Source organism: Nelusetta ayraudi, unplaced genomic scaffold (genome assembly GCF_046127955.1).
Source record: "Nelusetta ayraudi isolate G7.1 ecotype Tasmania unplaced genomic scaffold, CSIRO-AGI_Nayr_v1 ptg000041l, whole genome shotgun sequence".
NCBI lineage: Eukaryota > Metazoa > Chordata > Actinopteri > Tetraodontiformes > Monacanthidae > Nelusetta > Nelusetta ayraudi.
Window position 1 is genome coordinate 1,989,396 of NW_027466091.1, and position 16,909 is coordinate 2,006,304.

Below are 16,909 nucleotides of genomic sequence, written 5' to 3' on the forward strand. Positions count from 1 at the left end.
GCTGGGAGGTTTTCTTGGAGCCTGTGTTATTACACACACACACACACACACACACTAAACCGGTGTGGTGGTGGTGGTGGTGGGGGGGGGGGGGAGTCGTACTACGTGGTACTGCAATTTTAGGAACCTACCAGAAGGTACCAGAACACAACACATGGCGACCTCAACCAAATGGCTCACTCTAGTGGTGAAATTGATTACTGCAAGCTGTCGGAGCAACTTCCTGTTTGCAGGAAATATTTTCTTTCCGTTTCCCCTGTTGCTGCGTTCTTTCAACCACACAGCTGGAAGCGTTACAGCGTTTGTGTTTGTTTGTTTGTTGTTGTTGTTGTTGTTGTTGTTGTTGTTGTTGTTGTTGTTGTTGTTTTTTTAAATCATATCTCTATAGTGTTGACCAGGAGCTGTGCCCCTCTGGTTTCTCCCACAATGCACCTCACTCCACGTCCTCGCAACCGTCGTTTCGCTTTCTCTTCTATTCTCACATCTTTCTGCGGGCCGCCGGCAGGTGAACGACGCAGTAAGTCAGCGGCTGTTGAACGCTTTTCAGTAGTTCTTTAATTCTTTACAGTTGCTGAAGCTAAAGTGTATTCGGTGTAAGCTAATGTGTCGGGTGACTGCAAATAAGAGCGGCTAACGCGTCTGTTTGAAAGAAAAGAGAACGGTAAAAAAGTAGCTCGTGAAAGCGAAAGTGTCAGTCAAGTCTGTCGCCATTTTTTTTTTTTTTTTTTAATGTGGTTAAAAAAATAAATTTAAAAAAATGCGAGATGTACTACGGTACTGCTCCTGCGCACGAAGCCCGTTTCTAACTTGCAATGTGTGGGTTCCGTGTTACAGGTGAGAGGAGGTTCCGGCCCTTGTTGTCGTCATGTTTCCTTCGTCGCTCCTCCTCCTCCTGCTGCTGTTTTATCCCTCGACACCCGCATGGGCAGCGCAGATACCAGACCATGGCCAAGTCAAAGACGTCCCCAGGGCCACCAACGGCCAACCCTTCCCCTGGGCTCGCATGAGACTCCCCAAGACGGTGTCCCCCGTCCACTATGACCTGAGCCTCCACCCCAACCTGACCACGCTGGACTTCACGGGCGTCGTCCGCATTCTGCTCGACGTGCACGAGGACACCAGCACCGTGGTCCTCCACGCAAAGCACATGGAGATCTCCAGCGCGCACCTGCTGGCCCCCGAGGGCGTCCGGCCGCTCCGGGTCCTGGAGTATCCTCCCTCCCACCAGCTGGCCCTCCTGTCCGACTCGGTGCTGACCAGAGGCAGGAGGTACGAGGTCGAGCTGGGCTTCTCTGCCAACCTTTCCGACAGCTTCCACGGTTTCTACAAGAGCAGCTACCGCACCAGCAGCGGGGAGGTCAGGTGAGAGTCCCACTCAGTCCCAGGTGAGTCCTGGTCACGAACGGTGCCGCTTTTTGTTTTTAGTCCGCCAATATTTGTTGTGTTTTCTCCAGGGGTCTCGCGTCCACGCAGTTTGAAGCCACATTTGCTCGGGCAGCCTTCCCCTGTTTTGACGAGCCGGCTTTCAAAGCCAACTTCACGATCAGGATCATACGAGAACCTCGCCACGATGCCATATCCAACATGCCCAAGGTACACATATATGCAGAGTAAAGACTTTTTAACAGACGAGGCTGAAATCTGTCCATGAAGTCAGTCTTAGTTGTAAAGAAGAATGTTATAGAATATAATATAGAATTTCATTGTTATTGTGACATGCACAACCTATACGAAATACTATACACTTTAAATTTTTAATTTAAAACTGCAACAATAAATGCATAAGCAGCACACACACTGCAGTCATAAATACAATAAAAAAAAAAACAGCCATTGTAATTGCATGATTCTGTTACTGAGTATAGGTGTTCTTTTCGTGGTTGTTGCTATTGTATAGAAACGTGAAGTGACCCTTCATTCAAGTGTCCTTCACAATGTTCTGTGCTCTCATCAGTATTATTATTGTATTACTATTCTTTTTAATTATTTTGTTGGCTCCATCCTGGTTTTTCTCAGGTAAAGACGGTGGAGTTGCCAGGCGGTTTGCTGGAGGATTACTTTGACACCACGGTGAAAATGAGCACATACCTGGTGGCCTTCATCGTGTCGGACTTCCTGTCAGTGAGCAGGACCACGCAGCACGGCGTCAATGTGAGAAGAAGCAGACGCACCCCGGTGTCGTCTCGAGCTGTTTTTCATTAGTTTTGTATTTATTTTTTTTTCTCACAACACTTTTAAAGACACCATCCTGTCTGACTGTCCCCCCCCCGATCAGATTTCAATCTATGCTGTGCCGGAGAAGATAGACCAGACTGCCTTTGCTCTGGATGCTGCAGTCAAGCTGTTAGACTTCTACGAGGACTACTTTGACATCCCTTACCCGCTCCCTAAACAAGGTTGCTTTAAAGATCTCGCTCTGTCTCTCTATGGGTGTATGTGGTAGACCCCAAATGACTTAGGAAACATTCCATTTAGCTTGCCAGGGTATAGCTACACACGCACCATTCCATATACATGAAGACAGAGACTCCGGACTCTGTGCAATGTTTCCAGCATATGCAAACAGTCTCGTGTACAGTAATAATTCACGGCAGCAGCCGTAAGGCATCGTCAGTGTGAAAGATGCACCCCTGTTGAACAGATGGTGTGAGTGTGCTCCTCTTAGACGCACGCTACCAGTCAAGGGTTTGGACACACACTGTGAATTGAATGTCTTTTCTTTCATTCTCGTGACTATTGACAATGCAGTTTCTCAACGAAGGCATCAAAACTACGTATGGACATGCATTGAGAGTTATGTAGGAAACAAAGTGTAAAATAACTCAAACACGTTTTATATTTAAGTTCTTTTTTAAAAAAAAAAAAAAAGCATATTTAGAGTTATTCAATGTGGTTTTCTTTGCTGCATAATTACATATATCTTGCTCATACATTAGATGTCTTCAGTGTCGATCTGCTTTGCAGAGAGTTGTCAAGATAAAAAAAGACAATTGCGTGAGAAACTTTTGACTGGTAGTGTTTGGTCTGCATTGGTTTGCTGTTATCTCCTGCAGACCTGGCTGCTATCCCCGACTTCCAGTCCGGAGCCATGGAGAACTGGGGGCTGACCACCTACCGAGAGACCGGCCTCCTGTACGACCCCGACAGGTCCTCGGTGTCAGACAGAATGTCCATCGTTAAAGTCATCGCTCATGAGCTGGCGCACCAGGTAGCGTCGTGAACGTGTGTCTGTCTTGTGCATGGATAAACTTGTTGTCTGACGCCGTGGCGTTGGCACACAGTGGCTTTTCCTTTCACGTGACAAGTCAAGTGCTGCTCTTGTGGTTGGGCAGTGGTTTGGGAACCTGGTGACGATGGAGTGGTGGAACGACCTGTGGCTCAACGAGGGCTTTGCCAAGTTCATGGAGTTTATTTCCCTGGACCTCACCTACCCAGAGCTGCATGTGGTGAGAGATTTCCCCGCATTCTTCTGCTTTACAACAGTTTCTTCCTAAATGTAGAACGCAGCCTCACTGCACTGGACTGCAGAAAGCCAACGTACCGCACAGGACATATTAAACACCTCCAAGTCGCTCTATTTTTGTTTTAATAGCGGCAAAAGGGGATGAAATGACCATGTTTATCCCTAGGATGAATTCTTTTTGGGGAAATGCTTCGAAGCCATGGAGGTGGACTCTCTAAGCTCCTCCCACCCCGTCTCCACCCCTGTGGAAAACCCCATCCAGATCCAGGAGATGTTCGATGACGTGTCATATGACAAGGTCAGTCAAATTCCAGGCATCGATGCAGTTGGAGGGGGGGGGGGGGAGCAGCATAGCTGCGTCATCTGCACCTCAGTTAAATTTGCTCATCATCAGTGGCCCGTAAACTTGTTTTGCTCTTTCCGTTCAGGGAGCCTGCATCCTCAACATGCTGCGGGACTTCCTGACGCCCGACGCCTTCGAGATCGGCATCATCCGCTACCTCAAACGCTACAGCTACCAAAACACCGTCAACAGTAACCTGTGGGAGAGCCTGACTGATGTGAGCGTCTGTGCGAATTAGCAGGCACACGACGAGTGTAAAACCACTTGAGTTATGTTATATCTGCTGTGGTCCTGGCAAACAGATATGATTGAATGACTCTATTAGCTGACAGCAGTGTTTTGCTTTCTACCAACATACCAGATTTGCAGCTCTAATGATCTTGATGAAGGCGGCGTGAAGCACAGAAAGTTCTGCTTAGATCGCGGCCGACAGTCGGGAGCCTCGGTAGGTTTGCACTCTTCCGAGGAAACCGTGTTCAGCAGAGTGCAACAGAAAGATTTTGTTTTTCATTTCTGCATTTCTGCCCATTTTCTTTCTTTATTCTGCATGATTAATTTCCTCTGCGTGTCCTAACGCGTCTTCCTCTGTCTCTTTGTCAATCGGCAGAAGTGGTTCAGTGGCGAGGAGCTGGACGTCAAGGCCATCATGGACACTTGGACCCTGCAGGAGGGCTTCCCTCTGGTCACTGTGGAGGTCAGAGGTCGAGAGGTCAGGGTCAGTCAGGAGCGCTACATCAAGACGGATGACCCCTCCCTCACTGAAGGGTAATTGATTTTTACAACATATATAATATAAAGTTGGTGTGAGAGAAGAAGGTCCAGAGCAGTGTTTCTCAACTGGTGGCTCGCGACCCAAAAGTTGCGGAGCTGTTTTGATTTGGTCTTGGGTGTTTAAAATATGTATAATATTTATAGAGAAAATGCTGGGCATTTATTTTGCAGGAAACACAATTCAATTCCATCATTTCAATCATTTATTTACTATAAATAGTAGAAAGTGGGCTTGCATTTTTTATTTTTGTGGAATAAATTTGGGTCGCATCTTCACGATGAAGAAAAATATGTGGGTCCTGAGTCCTCACCAGTGGAGAATCACTGCTCCAGAGTGCAGGGTTGGATTTGAGCCACCGCTGAGGGGAACAGCCTGAAAGAGAAGAACTACTCTTTTTGTCTTGGTTTCTTTCACACCAGCAAATCACCGCTTTCAAGACCTACTCACCAAAACTGTGCCAACTTTGAAATGATGTATTTTTTGTTTCTAGGTACCTGTGGCAAATCCCTTTGACCTACATGACCAGCGCCTCCAGCACCATCCACCGCTTCCTGCTGAAGGAAAAGACTGGTGAGTGCGATGCACGTCGCAATGAGCTGCACCATCAGGCTTCCTCGTCGTTTCACTAAGTGCGGATTCTGCACGGGCGTCACGCTTTGTCTTTGCTCCTTTCCGCGCAGACGTCCTGTACCTGCCGGAGGAGGTGGACTGGATCAAGTTCAACGTGGACATGAGCGGCTACTACATGGTGCACTACACAGGCCAGGGGTGGGACTCCATCACCAGACTGCTGCATCACAATCACACGGCGCTGAGCAGCAACGACCGAGCCAGCCTCGTCCACAACATCTTCCAGCTGGTCAGGTGCGTCCACAGGCCACAAGGAGTCGCCACTGAGCGGGAATGCAGAGACAAAGTCTGGATTTCAGTCAGGCTGGAAATGCAGAATTTAAAGTGTACCATTTGATTTCTGGCAGTAACTGTCGGTTCTCGAGTTGTGGTTTGGAATAACAGCTGTGGAGAATTAAAATTTCTAGAAATGGAAAATTACAAATCGAGCGCAAAATGGAATAATTCTGATTTGGTGCAGAAACTTAAGTGAACAAATGAATTTGACTCTAGCTTGTGAAATTCCTCCTCTTCATTGACTTTTTCGACAAAGGCCCTATTGGAAGCTGACAGCTGCCTGTAGATGCAGGCGCAGTTGAGGAACTAATCCTTATAAGGTGCTGTTTGCAGTGGGACAGCGTCATCAGGCAAACGAGCTGCACCTGGGCTCGTTTTTCAGCCCGACTGCTGTGAATCCTTGACGAGCATCATTGGAAACAGCTGCGGCAGCCCAACTGTTGCTAGCCATGAAGGTCACACAGGATCTCTTTGCCTGGTGCATTTAGGCACACATAATATTAAAAAAAATTCTTAAGTTTTAATATATTTCTTTCCTCAGGAATTTTCACAAAATCAGATTTTGATGTGTGGAGTTTTGTCAAAGGTTCTCAAATGAATTTAATGCATGAAGTTGAAATTTAGCGTCTCAGTTTTTTTTTTAATTTTATTTGGTATCACAATACGCTACATACAGAATTACCCCATGGCCATAACTGGAAGGCAGTGCTGAAGTGTAAATGGGAGTTGATTGTGTTGCCTGTGTTGTTACTTCAGGATCGACAAGGTGCGGCTGGACGTGGCTCTGGAGCTCTCCAAGTACCTCTCAAAGGAGACCAAGGCCATGGTGGTGCAGCAGGGCTTCTCAGAGCTGGTTCCCCTCTACAAGCTGATGGAGAAGAGGGACATGTTTGACTTTGTGAACCAGATGAAGGTTGGCGAAGGCGCCTGTTCGCGACTCGTTTTTTTTGTAAACTTTATTGCGGATACAAACAAACAAGTTACCACACATCAGAGAGATGATCATAGGAAAGCAACAGTATTCCTACACTTATTTATTATACACAAACACACACATATATATATATATATTATTTTAAATTTTTTAAATTATCATTATTATTATTATTATTTATTTTTTACTACCTTAAAGGTCCCATATTGAACAAACCTTTTGTCTCCAGACTGTCGCCGAGCGCCGCAGAAATTAAAAAGTCAGATCTTTAGTTTTGGGCCTGCATATTTCCTGCTCTTTGTGATGTCACAGAGGGCACCGAGGGCCAGTAATCATTCCTCTGAGATCATTGTGTTCTTTGGGGTCTCGTCAAGTGAACGGCAACAGTCTGTTCAGTGGGAGGCTGTAAACTGTGCAAACTTTGCATTCTGGCATGAATATTTGCATCTATAAATAAAGACCCTTTCTTATCTAATCCCTGATCAAACTCTAGCAAACTATCTAGTCGCCAGTGGTGGTGCTGATCTGTGTGGCCACCGTGTGTCCTCCGCAGGACTACGTCCTGAACTTGTTCCGGGCGCTGATCGACAGACAGGAGTGGAACGACTCGGGCTTGGTGTCTGAGCGGGTGCTGAGGAGCTACCTGCTGCTGTTCAGCTGCTACAGGAACTACCCTCCCTGCGTGGCCAGAGCCACCCGGCTGTTCAAGGAGTGGAAGGACTCTGACGGCACCATGCGGTCCGTAACAAACGAGCAAATCCCTTTGATAACGATGATGATGGTGGTAGCAACGCCGGGCTCACCGGCCTGGGACTCAAGATAAAAAAAAAGCCTTTCGTTTCCAGCCTTCCTGTTGACGTCACCATGGCCGTGTTCGTGATCGGAGCCCGCACGCCCGAGGGCTGGGACTTCCTGTTTGAGAAGTACCGCACCTCGCTGCAGATGTCGGTGAGGAGTCGCATGAAGACGGCGATGTCCACCAGCCAGCTGCCGGACAAGCTCTCCTGGTAGGACTCCAGTCAGGCGTCAGAATCAGCAGCCGTAGCACAGCAATACCAGCTGCGTGTCCATTACCCCAAGAGTCATGGAAACACCAAAACTTTGAAAAAACTCTCTGATATGGCTGAAAGCTTTTGACGCTGTCATGAGGGGGTTTTCAGACATATCGATATAGTGGCAAATCGCAAAAGTGTCATGGAAACAATTCCCTCACATTTACACACGGGGTCACATGACCAGTTCACTTCAAGTGAAGATGGCGCGTTTTTGGACGGTGTTTGGACGGAGGAGGGGAGAAAGAGAAAAATATAACAACCATTCTTGACGGCAAACAAACTTCAACAATTTCAGAAATATCGCTTTTATTTTGCAAAAAAACCTCATGGAAACGCCGCTTGTGACACGTGGCGCTCTTCTCACCCCACACAGGATGATGGAGCAGAGCCTCCGGGGGGACGTGATGAAGATTCAGGACCTCCCCGACGTGGTGGTCTCCGTCAGCAGGAACCCCTACGGCTACAAGATGGCCTGGGACTTCCTGCGCGCCAACTGGAACACCCTAATCAAGAAGTGGGTGTTCTAAAACTTCTCACGTGCTGCGGGTTTTGACTCGGGCCACTTCCCGAACTCACACACGTTTCTGTTGTACGAACGCCACAGGTTCGACTTGGGTTCCAACACCATTTCCTACATGGTGAACGGCGTCTCCAACCAGTATTCCACCAGGGAGATGCTGGACGAGGTGAGGTTTCAAAATAAAAGTCTCCAACTCCAGACGTCTCTCCACCTTTTCAGCCTTGACCGCTCAACTCTGCTCAGTTTCAACATGATTCAGCACATTTGCACTGCAATTGTTTCTTATAGACGTGTTTTCTGTTAACTGATGTTTTTTTATTATTATTATTATTATTATTTTTCGTCCAGGTGAAAGCCTTCTTTGGCTCTCTGACCGTGGAGACCGGCTCGGAGATGAGGTGCATACGACAGACGTACGAGACGATCGAGGATAACATCCGCTGGGTGGACGCAAACCTTCCACTGCTGCAGGCCTGGATGGACAAACACCAGCCGCGCAGGCTATCACACGAGGACCTCTAGTGGCGAGGACCGGTAGAGCGAGTTCTGATCTGAAGGGAAGGAGGTTGGACTTCGTCAGTGCAAATGTCAAAACTAAAATCGGAAAGTAAATCGCAGAAACGTTGAGAGGATAGCTCGTCTTGGTTTGCAAAAAGAAAGACGTTTGAAACCCACCACTAGATGGCACCACAACTTTGGTTGACCAGAAATTTATACACGTCCTGGGCCCTGCAGTGATTGGCACGTGATCGACAGCAGCATAATAACAACAGAATGAAAAGTCCTTGGTTTTCTATATTGTCTGAACACTCTGACAACAGCCAAACGCAGTATTAGTCCGCATTTTCATGTCAGCCATATTAAACCAGTCACAATGACAATTTTTCCATTTGACACATGCAACTTTTTGGGGGATTTTTCTTTTTCTTTTTTTGGGGGGGGGGGGTCGGTGGCGGAAAGATGGATTTTATAATTGCTTTTTTAAATGTAGAAGCTTTGACTTCAAGTCACAGAGCACAAAATGTCTCTTGAGGGACCAGTGCAACAATAGTGTGGCTCCAGTCGCAAAGACTGCCGACTCACCCTGTGGATGGTGTCAAGATTGTTGAAAACTTAACTGAAACAAATGGCAGCGCATCGCTTGATGTCAGATGTCGTTAAAATAAAGTGTGTGTGTGTGTGTGTGTGTGTGTGTGTGTGTGTGTGTGTGTGTGTGTGTGTGTGTGTGTGTGTGTGTGTGTGTGTTAGCCCCGCCGGCTACCTGATCGTTCATTCCCTGTGAAATTGTTTTGGCGGATCACACTTATTTATGAAAATCAATAGCGTTCACGCTTCCAGGGAACTCAATACACTGAGGCAGAACCTTGGGGTTTTGCAGAAGGCGCTTCCTGTTTTCCTCTAGTGCGCAGCACAATCAAAATGAATGATGTTGTTGCATAATTAGTTCAGATGGTGAATTTGCACTATTGATTTAATATTTCTCCATCTGTGTCATGCACTGTGGTTCTCTCCTAGAACTTCCTCCCACCTTTGAAGAGGTTTTCACCTCATGCTAACCCGCCAATATCTTTCTCTTTGAACTGGGCAGTTGCCCCCCCCCCCCGGCACCCCATGACACTGGAGACAGGGGACGCGGTGACAGAAAATGCTTGGATGGCAAAAATAAATGATTACCTGATTATGATTAATATTGAAATGAACACAGCAGTTGGAGTTTTTACCAGTGATCTGTGGGAAAAACCATTAAATAAAGAGTGCGGGGGAAAAAAAGAAAATTGCCTTGCAGTCTTGTTTTAAGTGTAGCAGCTTCTTCTCTTCAACTCTGAATCGCCACCAAGGACTGCGCTCGTGCAATCACTGCGGAACCTCTGCGAAGTCCTCCCTCCTTCCTCTTCTCCTGTAGATGATTGTCGGAGCTCTTCATCCTCCATCCATAAACCTCCGTCCTTCCTCCTCCCTGCCCGTCCAGGGGTTGGACAGTCACTGTGACTTTAAATCTTCCAGCCGGGCCGTAAATACACCTGTAGGGACCTTTGGCACCCACCAATAAAACACAACCCTCCGCTGATTAAACATTAGGTTTTTGCATATTAAAGCTACGTCTAAGGGGCTTTTAGTAGCGCACACGGGAACACCCGCCTGCCAAACCAGGAAGTAACCTGACGGAGGGCTCTGATGTGGGGAAGTGGTGTCCGTGGGGACTGGCTAAACTGTAAACTTTGGGCTCTTTGCTCACGCTTGCGCACTCGTACACACCCCCTTCCAACTCAAACACGCCCTAGCAGCGGCTGAACTCTGTTCCATGTGTTTTCCTTCCTGCCAGTCGTACACCTGAGGAGAGCCACCTGTCACCTGGAGGTAAGCAAGAGACCGGAGCTTCGGCTTCCTTTTTTTTTCCTGAAACTTCCACCTCGTCGACTGCCAAGATTCATCTGCGGGATCTAAGTGCGACATGTTGGGCCCGTTTGTTTGTTCAGGCAGCAAACCCGGGCCCCCGTTCCAATGTGCGTGCTGATCATTGACCTCAACCTCTTCCTTACGATTGTCCTCGTCCTCTTGTTTGCTTACGTTCTCTCTTTTCATGAGTCATGGTATAAAGCGTGGAGCTGTGCTGGAGTCGGGTCTGAAAACTGGGCCTGAGGGCCCGGCCAAACACAAGAATGTTGATTTTAACTTTCAGGACCTGTTATTAATAAAAATGAGCGACTATTTTGACCGCGGGTAAAGTAGAGTCTTGTTGAAATTGGGTGGTAATTTGTAAAGCGGGTTAAATGTACAGCATGTTTAGCAAGGGTTTCCTTCATAGATACATGGACACACCCTTGATGGGTTACAAGAACCACTGTCTTTGCCAATCCTTCAAACAGTCTGTATTAATGTGTTATTCTGAGCTCAGACATCAGGCTGCTTATTGAGTACATTGGGAACCTTCCCAATGTACTCAAGGATGTTCCCAGGACTTTGATCCAAATCTTAGTGTTCCGTCCTAAGAACCAGGCGGAGATCTCATTGTTTTTGTGAGGGCGCTGCATTTGATAAATGCTGTGGTTGGGTTTTAGTCCCAGGCCATGAACCAAATCAGTAGAACAGGCTGATGGTCGTAATGACGCAACGGAACTTTGATTTCAAACGTCCCTGTTGGAAATTAAAGTCTTATCTAATCTAATCTCGCTGCGGCACAGTGGCACACCTTCCCCTCGTCTCTCAAAGGTGGCAGTGACTTTGCAGGTTCTCAGTTGACCTTCTTTTGGTTTTTCCCGCTGCTTCCACCTCGAAGTGGAAGACGAGCTGGACTTGGACAAACAAAAGCTTTGATCTTCCCATGGTCCTGGTTCCTTGGTTTGCTTTGAAGTGTTGTGATGTGAGTCTCAAGAGCCACACTCCGTGTTTTGTTAATCACATTGCTTTCAGACAAGCAGCAGTCCACTTTGGATTTTCACCCTTTTTGGCAACGGCGCACCACAATCGGATGACCTGAGAGTTGATTTCTTGCTTGAATAACCCCCAGGCTTAAAGCAACGCTGTGATTTTTCTACCTCGCGATGATTGTTTCAAAATCCTTTTTTATTGTTTGATGGTCCACTGAAAGTCCGAATGGCGCCACTATCATTGACATGACATGCTTGGCTAGCTTGCTACAGGACTATATCTCTTTGGTCGCCTGCCCAGCACCCTTTCACAAGAACGTTCATGTTAAGCAGAGGTGGCAAAACTGTTCATATTCTGTCCTTAAAAGTAAAAGTGCAGATACCTGTGTTAAAAAAAAAAAACAATACTCTGGTAAAAGTACTTATTTAACTCCTTTTGCTCAAGTAAAAGTGAGTGCAAGTTCTGAAATCTACCCAAATAAAAATAACTTGTTGGTCATTTCACAAAGGTGAACAAGTTCTGCTAGAATAATCTGGACTAAACCGACCAGGAATCTTGGCAAGAGCATCGTCATCATTTTTAATAGCTTTGGTACTTTTTTCCCAACTGCAGCGCAACCAAACTAAAATCAGTGATATTTGTGACCAGCAAGCCATTATTGGATGTTAACACTTTTAACAACAATAACCAATGTTGTTTTCTACCCTTTACTTTTTCTCTGGACTGAAAACGTACTGAGCAGCGACCCCAGAAATTTAGGCAATCTAAAATAATCTCCCAGCAAGCCTGGCTGGTGTCAGTGTGGTCGCCATGACTGCCATGACTTGATTGGATAAAATGACCCTGTCATTATGAGGAGGGAAAAAGTCACCGTCCCAGCGGGCTAAAAAACAACATTCCATTCTTTGGGGAGCAGCTCTGACCTCCTTTATCAATCGTCCTGTCGATCACCTGATAGGTTCGCAGGCTTATCGGGGGGGAAAAAATGTTCTGATCAGATTTTTTGCGTAACAAGCCGTCGCCAGCAGAGTAAGACTGCCGAGTCGTAAAGGGGCTTAACTCAAGACAAACACTTTTATCGTGAGACGCGTCCTCCTCTGACAGCTATAAAACAGTATCGGACTCAAACTTTATGGGTCTCGGGTCCAAAGTGTCCTTTCTTGGTGTGGATCCAAGAAGAGGTGAGGTTAAAGTAAGTGACAAGACAGCGAGGGGGAAATGTCTGGGAGTGATTTTTTTTCTTCACTATAGATGAGGGAAGGACGTTGCCATTGACTGGTCAGGATTTCTGTTGTGTTTCTGCTACAGATTTGAACCCCGACCTCCTCATCGGTCCACCTCGGTCCGGTGAAAGTATTTCCACACGCTTCTCGGGAGGCTGAAAAATGAACTCCTTCTTTCTAGAGTAAGACCAATATTTTTTATCTTTTGTCTTCCAGCTTATCGTTGAACTCTCCTGATTTTATCTCCTTTATTGTTCCTCCAGGCGGGTTGGAACCAGCGTTTGAATTTTAATTCTCAAAGTAATTATAGGCCCAATTAGTCATTGTTACAGTGATTTGTGTGCCTGGAATGTAATAGAAAATACATATGCAGATTACGGATAAAGTCACTCGGAATAATAATTTCTATGCATCATTATATTATTTCACGAATGAACTTCGTAGTAGTACATGTTCTTACCACTAGATGCCACTACACTATTTTAAACAGCTGTCTAACAGGACATCAGTGTGTTTCTATCATTTTTGTTGATCTGTGTTTCTTCCTTCCACCCGCCCTCCTCTCCCAGCATCCTCCTCTACTTCCTGGGCATTGCCCTGTTCGTTTTGTTCACCACGACCCTGTGCCGGGTGTGCTACCGCTTCAGGAAAGTGAGACTAGAGAGGGAGCAGGTGCAGCAGGTGGACGAGAACAGGAACATATACTTCATCCCCTTCCCGAGGAGTCTGTCCCGACAGGACAGTGAAGACCACCTGGGGGAGCCGCGGCACAGCCTGGAGGCCCACATGCCTCCGCAGTACAACTCCGTCTACCTGGAGCCCCCGCCGGCCTACAACGAGGTGACTGAATCAATCAGGCCACACTCACGCAGCTGTGATGACAGCGTTTTAAAGGTCCAGTGTGTAAAATTTGGCTTAAAGCTTAATTATACTACCCATAAATACATTAATAAAAGTGTATATTTGCAGTACAACAGCACAGCTGCCTCAAATAAAATCCTTCCTTAAAAAATGTACACACTGGACCTTTAAGGAAGACTGCCTGACAGCACTGTTCATGTGTTCGGCCACTGTCAGGTGGGCTTCCTTAAAAAATGGCAACGCAAGGAGCAAGACCCTCATTGTTCTATGCATATTCTTAAATATACAGGAACCGTTCCAAGGCTCGGAAAACCAAATGACTTTTGTGTTTATGGGATGTGTGTTTAGCTTTCACTAAGATGAGAATCACAAGTCAAACCGTATTTTCTAAGGCCCTCAGTTTTGACGTCCTTTGTTTTTTTTTGCTCTGTGACCTTCAGCTCGCAATCAAGCCCGACGAGCTCCCGCCACCTTACATTGAGCGCGAGGCTCCTCCCCCTCCCCCTCCCACCGCATCGCCGCCTCCCGTGGACGAAACTCAGCCGCAGACACAGTCGCAGGAATAACCCCGGGGAGCAGCAGCACCCTGTCCCCCTGCTGACCTCATGGACTGGTCCGGATTGTTGGCTCTGCTGTAGCACTGTGTGTGTGTGTGTGTGTGTGTGTGTGTGTGTGTGTGTGTGTGTGTGTGTGTGTGTGTGTGTGTGTGTGTGTGTGTGTGTGTGTGTGTGGGGGTTTTCTTCCACATTCCTTATCTCACTCGGTTATGCGTCACACGTATGATTGTCTACATGTACCTTGAGCTGAGTGTAGCCAGTGTGTGAGCACAGCAGTAGAAGAAGAAGGTTATGAGACGACTGAGAAGAAAACATTTTTAAAGCAGGCCGCAGGTTTCTACCTCGCTAGCATCGTTGACAGGAAACAAACTGGAGTGTCAAATTCTCGCTGTGCGCTCACATACCCAGGTCGTGGCTCGACGACCATCTGCAAAGCGTCCGGCTGTCGGCGAAGCGTCGGTTCCCCTTTGTGACATCACTAACAATGGACTTCCAGAGTCGGTCATTTTCTTACGTTCTTTATGAGATGCAGAGCATGCGGAAGAAGTGACGGAGCAAAAGGGCTTCTCTCATTTTGGAGGGAGTTCACTGAAGGCACACAGTGTTGTTAGGACACAATGCTAAAAAAAAAAAAGACCTTTAATGTTGGGGGGAAAAAAAATAGTTTCACATTTCTGTACTGTAGGCACCCAAGCTGCAGAGATGGCACCAGGTCAACAACTGCAACTCCAGTTGTGAATGAATCTTCCTTCCCTCTCTCCTTCCCTCCCTCCCTCCTGTGGCTCAGGATGATCTCTGAGCCGCAGGAACACTTAAGACCCCCGAAATAGTTTTTATATCCATGCATGATTACTCTTAACATGGGATCCACGAACATCATTTTCATTCTTGCTGCAATTCAGTCCAACAGGGGAGCCCATGCTTACAGTCCAGTCTTGTCTTTTGTGTTCTTTTGTTTTTCTTTTCTTTTCTTTCTCTCATTCTTTTTTGGACTTTGGCATTACATCTCTAGACGTTAGAGAACATATTGTGCAATTTCAATCAAATGTAGATTCGACCCATTTGGGTTTTTTTTTTTTTTTTTTTTTTTAATCACAGGCAATTTGAACATCATGTGATTGATTGCACAAAACCTGCCTCTCTGTGAGAGATGAGTGTTGATTGGGCAAATGCTTTATACAGTTTGTATGGATGTATATAATGTATTTAAATAACAGATGAATAAAAGTGTTTTATGTTTTTCACACGTGCTTTCTGCCACTGACTTTTATTTGCGTCACATGCTGTCAGTGAGTGAGTGCAGAATCGGACGGGCCGCACGGCTGATTGCAGCTTTATGACGAGGAAGCAGCCTCACTGGTTTAAAGGTACCATATTATTCAGCTTTTTTTTTTTTTTATAGTACCGACCAGGTGGCAGTAAAGCATCATTGCAAAAGTAATGATTACCTAACAAATAACAATAAATCTGTTTACAGCTTCGGTTGAAAACGCCCCCATTTGACCATTTCCTTGCTAAACTGACGCTTGTTGTGCTTTCTTCGTCGTGTTTGGGAGGAGACGCCCATCACGTGACGTCACAACAGTACGTTCCCATGATCGTGTGTTTTACCATGCACTTTCTGGAAAGTGGAGGAAGCTAAAATAAATAAATAAATAAATAATAATAAGTACAGGATGGACTTTTGGATCGACCCTTTCTGGGGAGTGTACTGACAGACTAGAGACACCTACACCTACTGACAACGGGAGATGTGCATTTTTAAAGTCCTACACGCCGTGAATGTGTCTTAATGCTGATGATTTGGAGCTGTGGGTCACACAGAAGTGGCCCCTGGTGACATCTATAGCACCATGTCCCGTCTTGTAACGCGTTCAATAAACCATCGTTCAAGAACTCGTTCATATTTTTTGGGCGAACGAGAACCGAACGCACTGTATATCTGCTTGACGAACGTTGTTGTGCACGCGACTCTCTCTTTAACTTCGTCCAAGTGTGCGCCAGATTTCCATAGAAACCCCCCTTCGCCCCGCTAGAACACACAGCACACAGGCGCTCAGGTCCAGCGGGGGGTAAAAAAAGAACTCAACTGGCAACAGCAGCCACCACTGTCGCACCGTCGCATACGTCATCAAACTGCGAACGATGCATGGAGGCAAAAACAAACGACGGCAGCAGCACAAGTTCACCTACGTCCGCCGTTAATACATCTTCGTGTGATTATTTATTTATTTATTCATTTATTTATTTATTTTTTTAATGGAAAATGATGATCCAGGTAGGAGAATCTAATACTACTACCACCACCACCACTACTACTACTACTACTACTAGTACTACTACTACTACCACCACTACTACTACTCTCCTGTTTTTGTTGGAATAATTCCTCATTTTAAAAAGACCATTCAGGTCGCAGGTTTTTCCTCGTGTTTTTGAAAGTAAACTAGGGATGAAAGCTGCAGATGGCAATAAAAGCGGACTGAATGGGCATCATGGTACAACAAGTTAAACTAACAGGTGAAATGTCAGTATTCAGAGGGCTGACCTCTAAATGCTAATTACGACTGATAATAAAAAATAAATTAAAAAAAAACCCTGAAAAAACAAAGAAAAAAACGATGAACTACTTCTACTTAAGTTTTTTTTTTTTTAAATGTATAATAATTATAATCTATGGACAGAACTAGTTAATTTAAAATTTTGTGGACCTGGACTTTTAACTAGTTCATGTAGAAAGTGAACTTCCCCAACGCCGACCGTGTCTACCTCCATAAACTAGTGTCTGTATTTTTCAGGCCTCCATTGTTTTCTAAATCCCCCTGGGAGAGGTGGAGGGAGAGAGAGAGGGAGAGATTTATTTACAGAGTGAATGCCTGTCACTCACTGGGAATGTAACCCCTAAA

At 46.1% G+C, this 16,909-nt stretch overlaps 1 protein-coding gene across 2 annotated transcripts; it reads left to right on the forward strand.

Moving 5' to 3' along the window:
* The first annotated feature begins 384 nt into the window (after window positions 1–384).
* Window positions 385–15,247, forward strand: erap1b (endoplasmic reticulum aminopeptidase 1b). Of its 2 annotated transcripts, XM_076033395.1 has the most exons (23): window positions 385–517; window positions 835–1,362; window positions 1,455–1,593; window positions 2,017–2,151; window positions 2,276–2,396; window positions 3,054–3,208; window positions 3,333–3,446; window positions 3,630–3,761; window positions 3,892–4,023; window positions 4,168–4,251; window positions 4,414–4,571; window positions 5,069–5,148; window positions 5,259–5,442; window positions 6,241–6,397; window positions 6,972–7,156; window positions 7,264–7,425; window positions 7,847–7,987; window positions 8,078–8,159; window positions 8,342–10,351; window positions 11,271–11,354; window positions 12,671–12,767; window positions 13,155–13,425; window positions 13,887–15,247. In XM_076033395.1, the coding sequence occupies exons 2-19, from the start codon at window positions 866–868 to the stop codon at window positions 8,513–8,515; spliced, it is 2,832 nt and encodes a 943-aa protein (XP_075889510.1). In that variant the 5' UTR covers window positions 385–517; window positions 835–865; the 3' UTR covers window positions 8,516–10,351; window positions 11,271–11,354; window positions 12,671–12,767; window positions 13,155–13,425; window positions 13,887–15,247. The 2 variants fall into 2 exon arrangements, with proteins under 2 accessions (XP_075889510.1, XP_075889509.1); XM_076033394.1 differs by lacking the exon at window positions 11,271–11,354.
* Window positions 15,248–16,909: the final 1,662 nt, after the last annotated feature.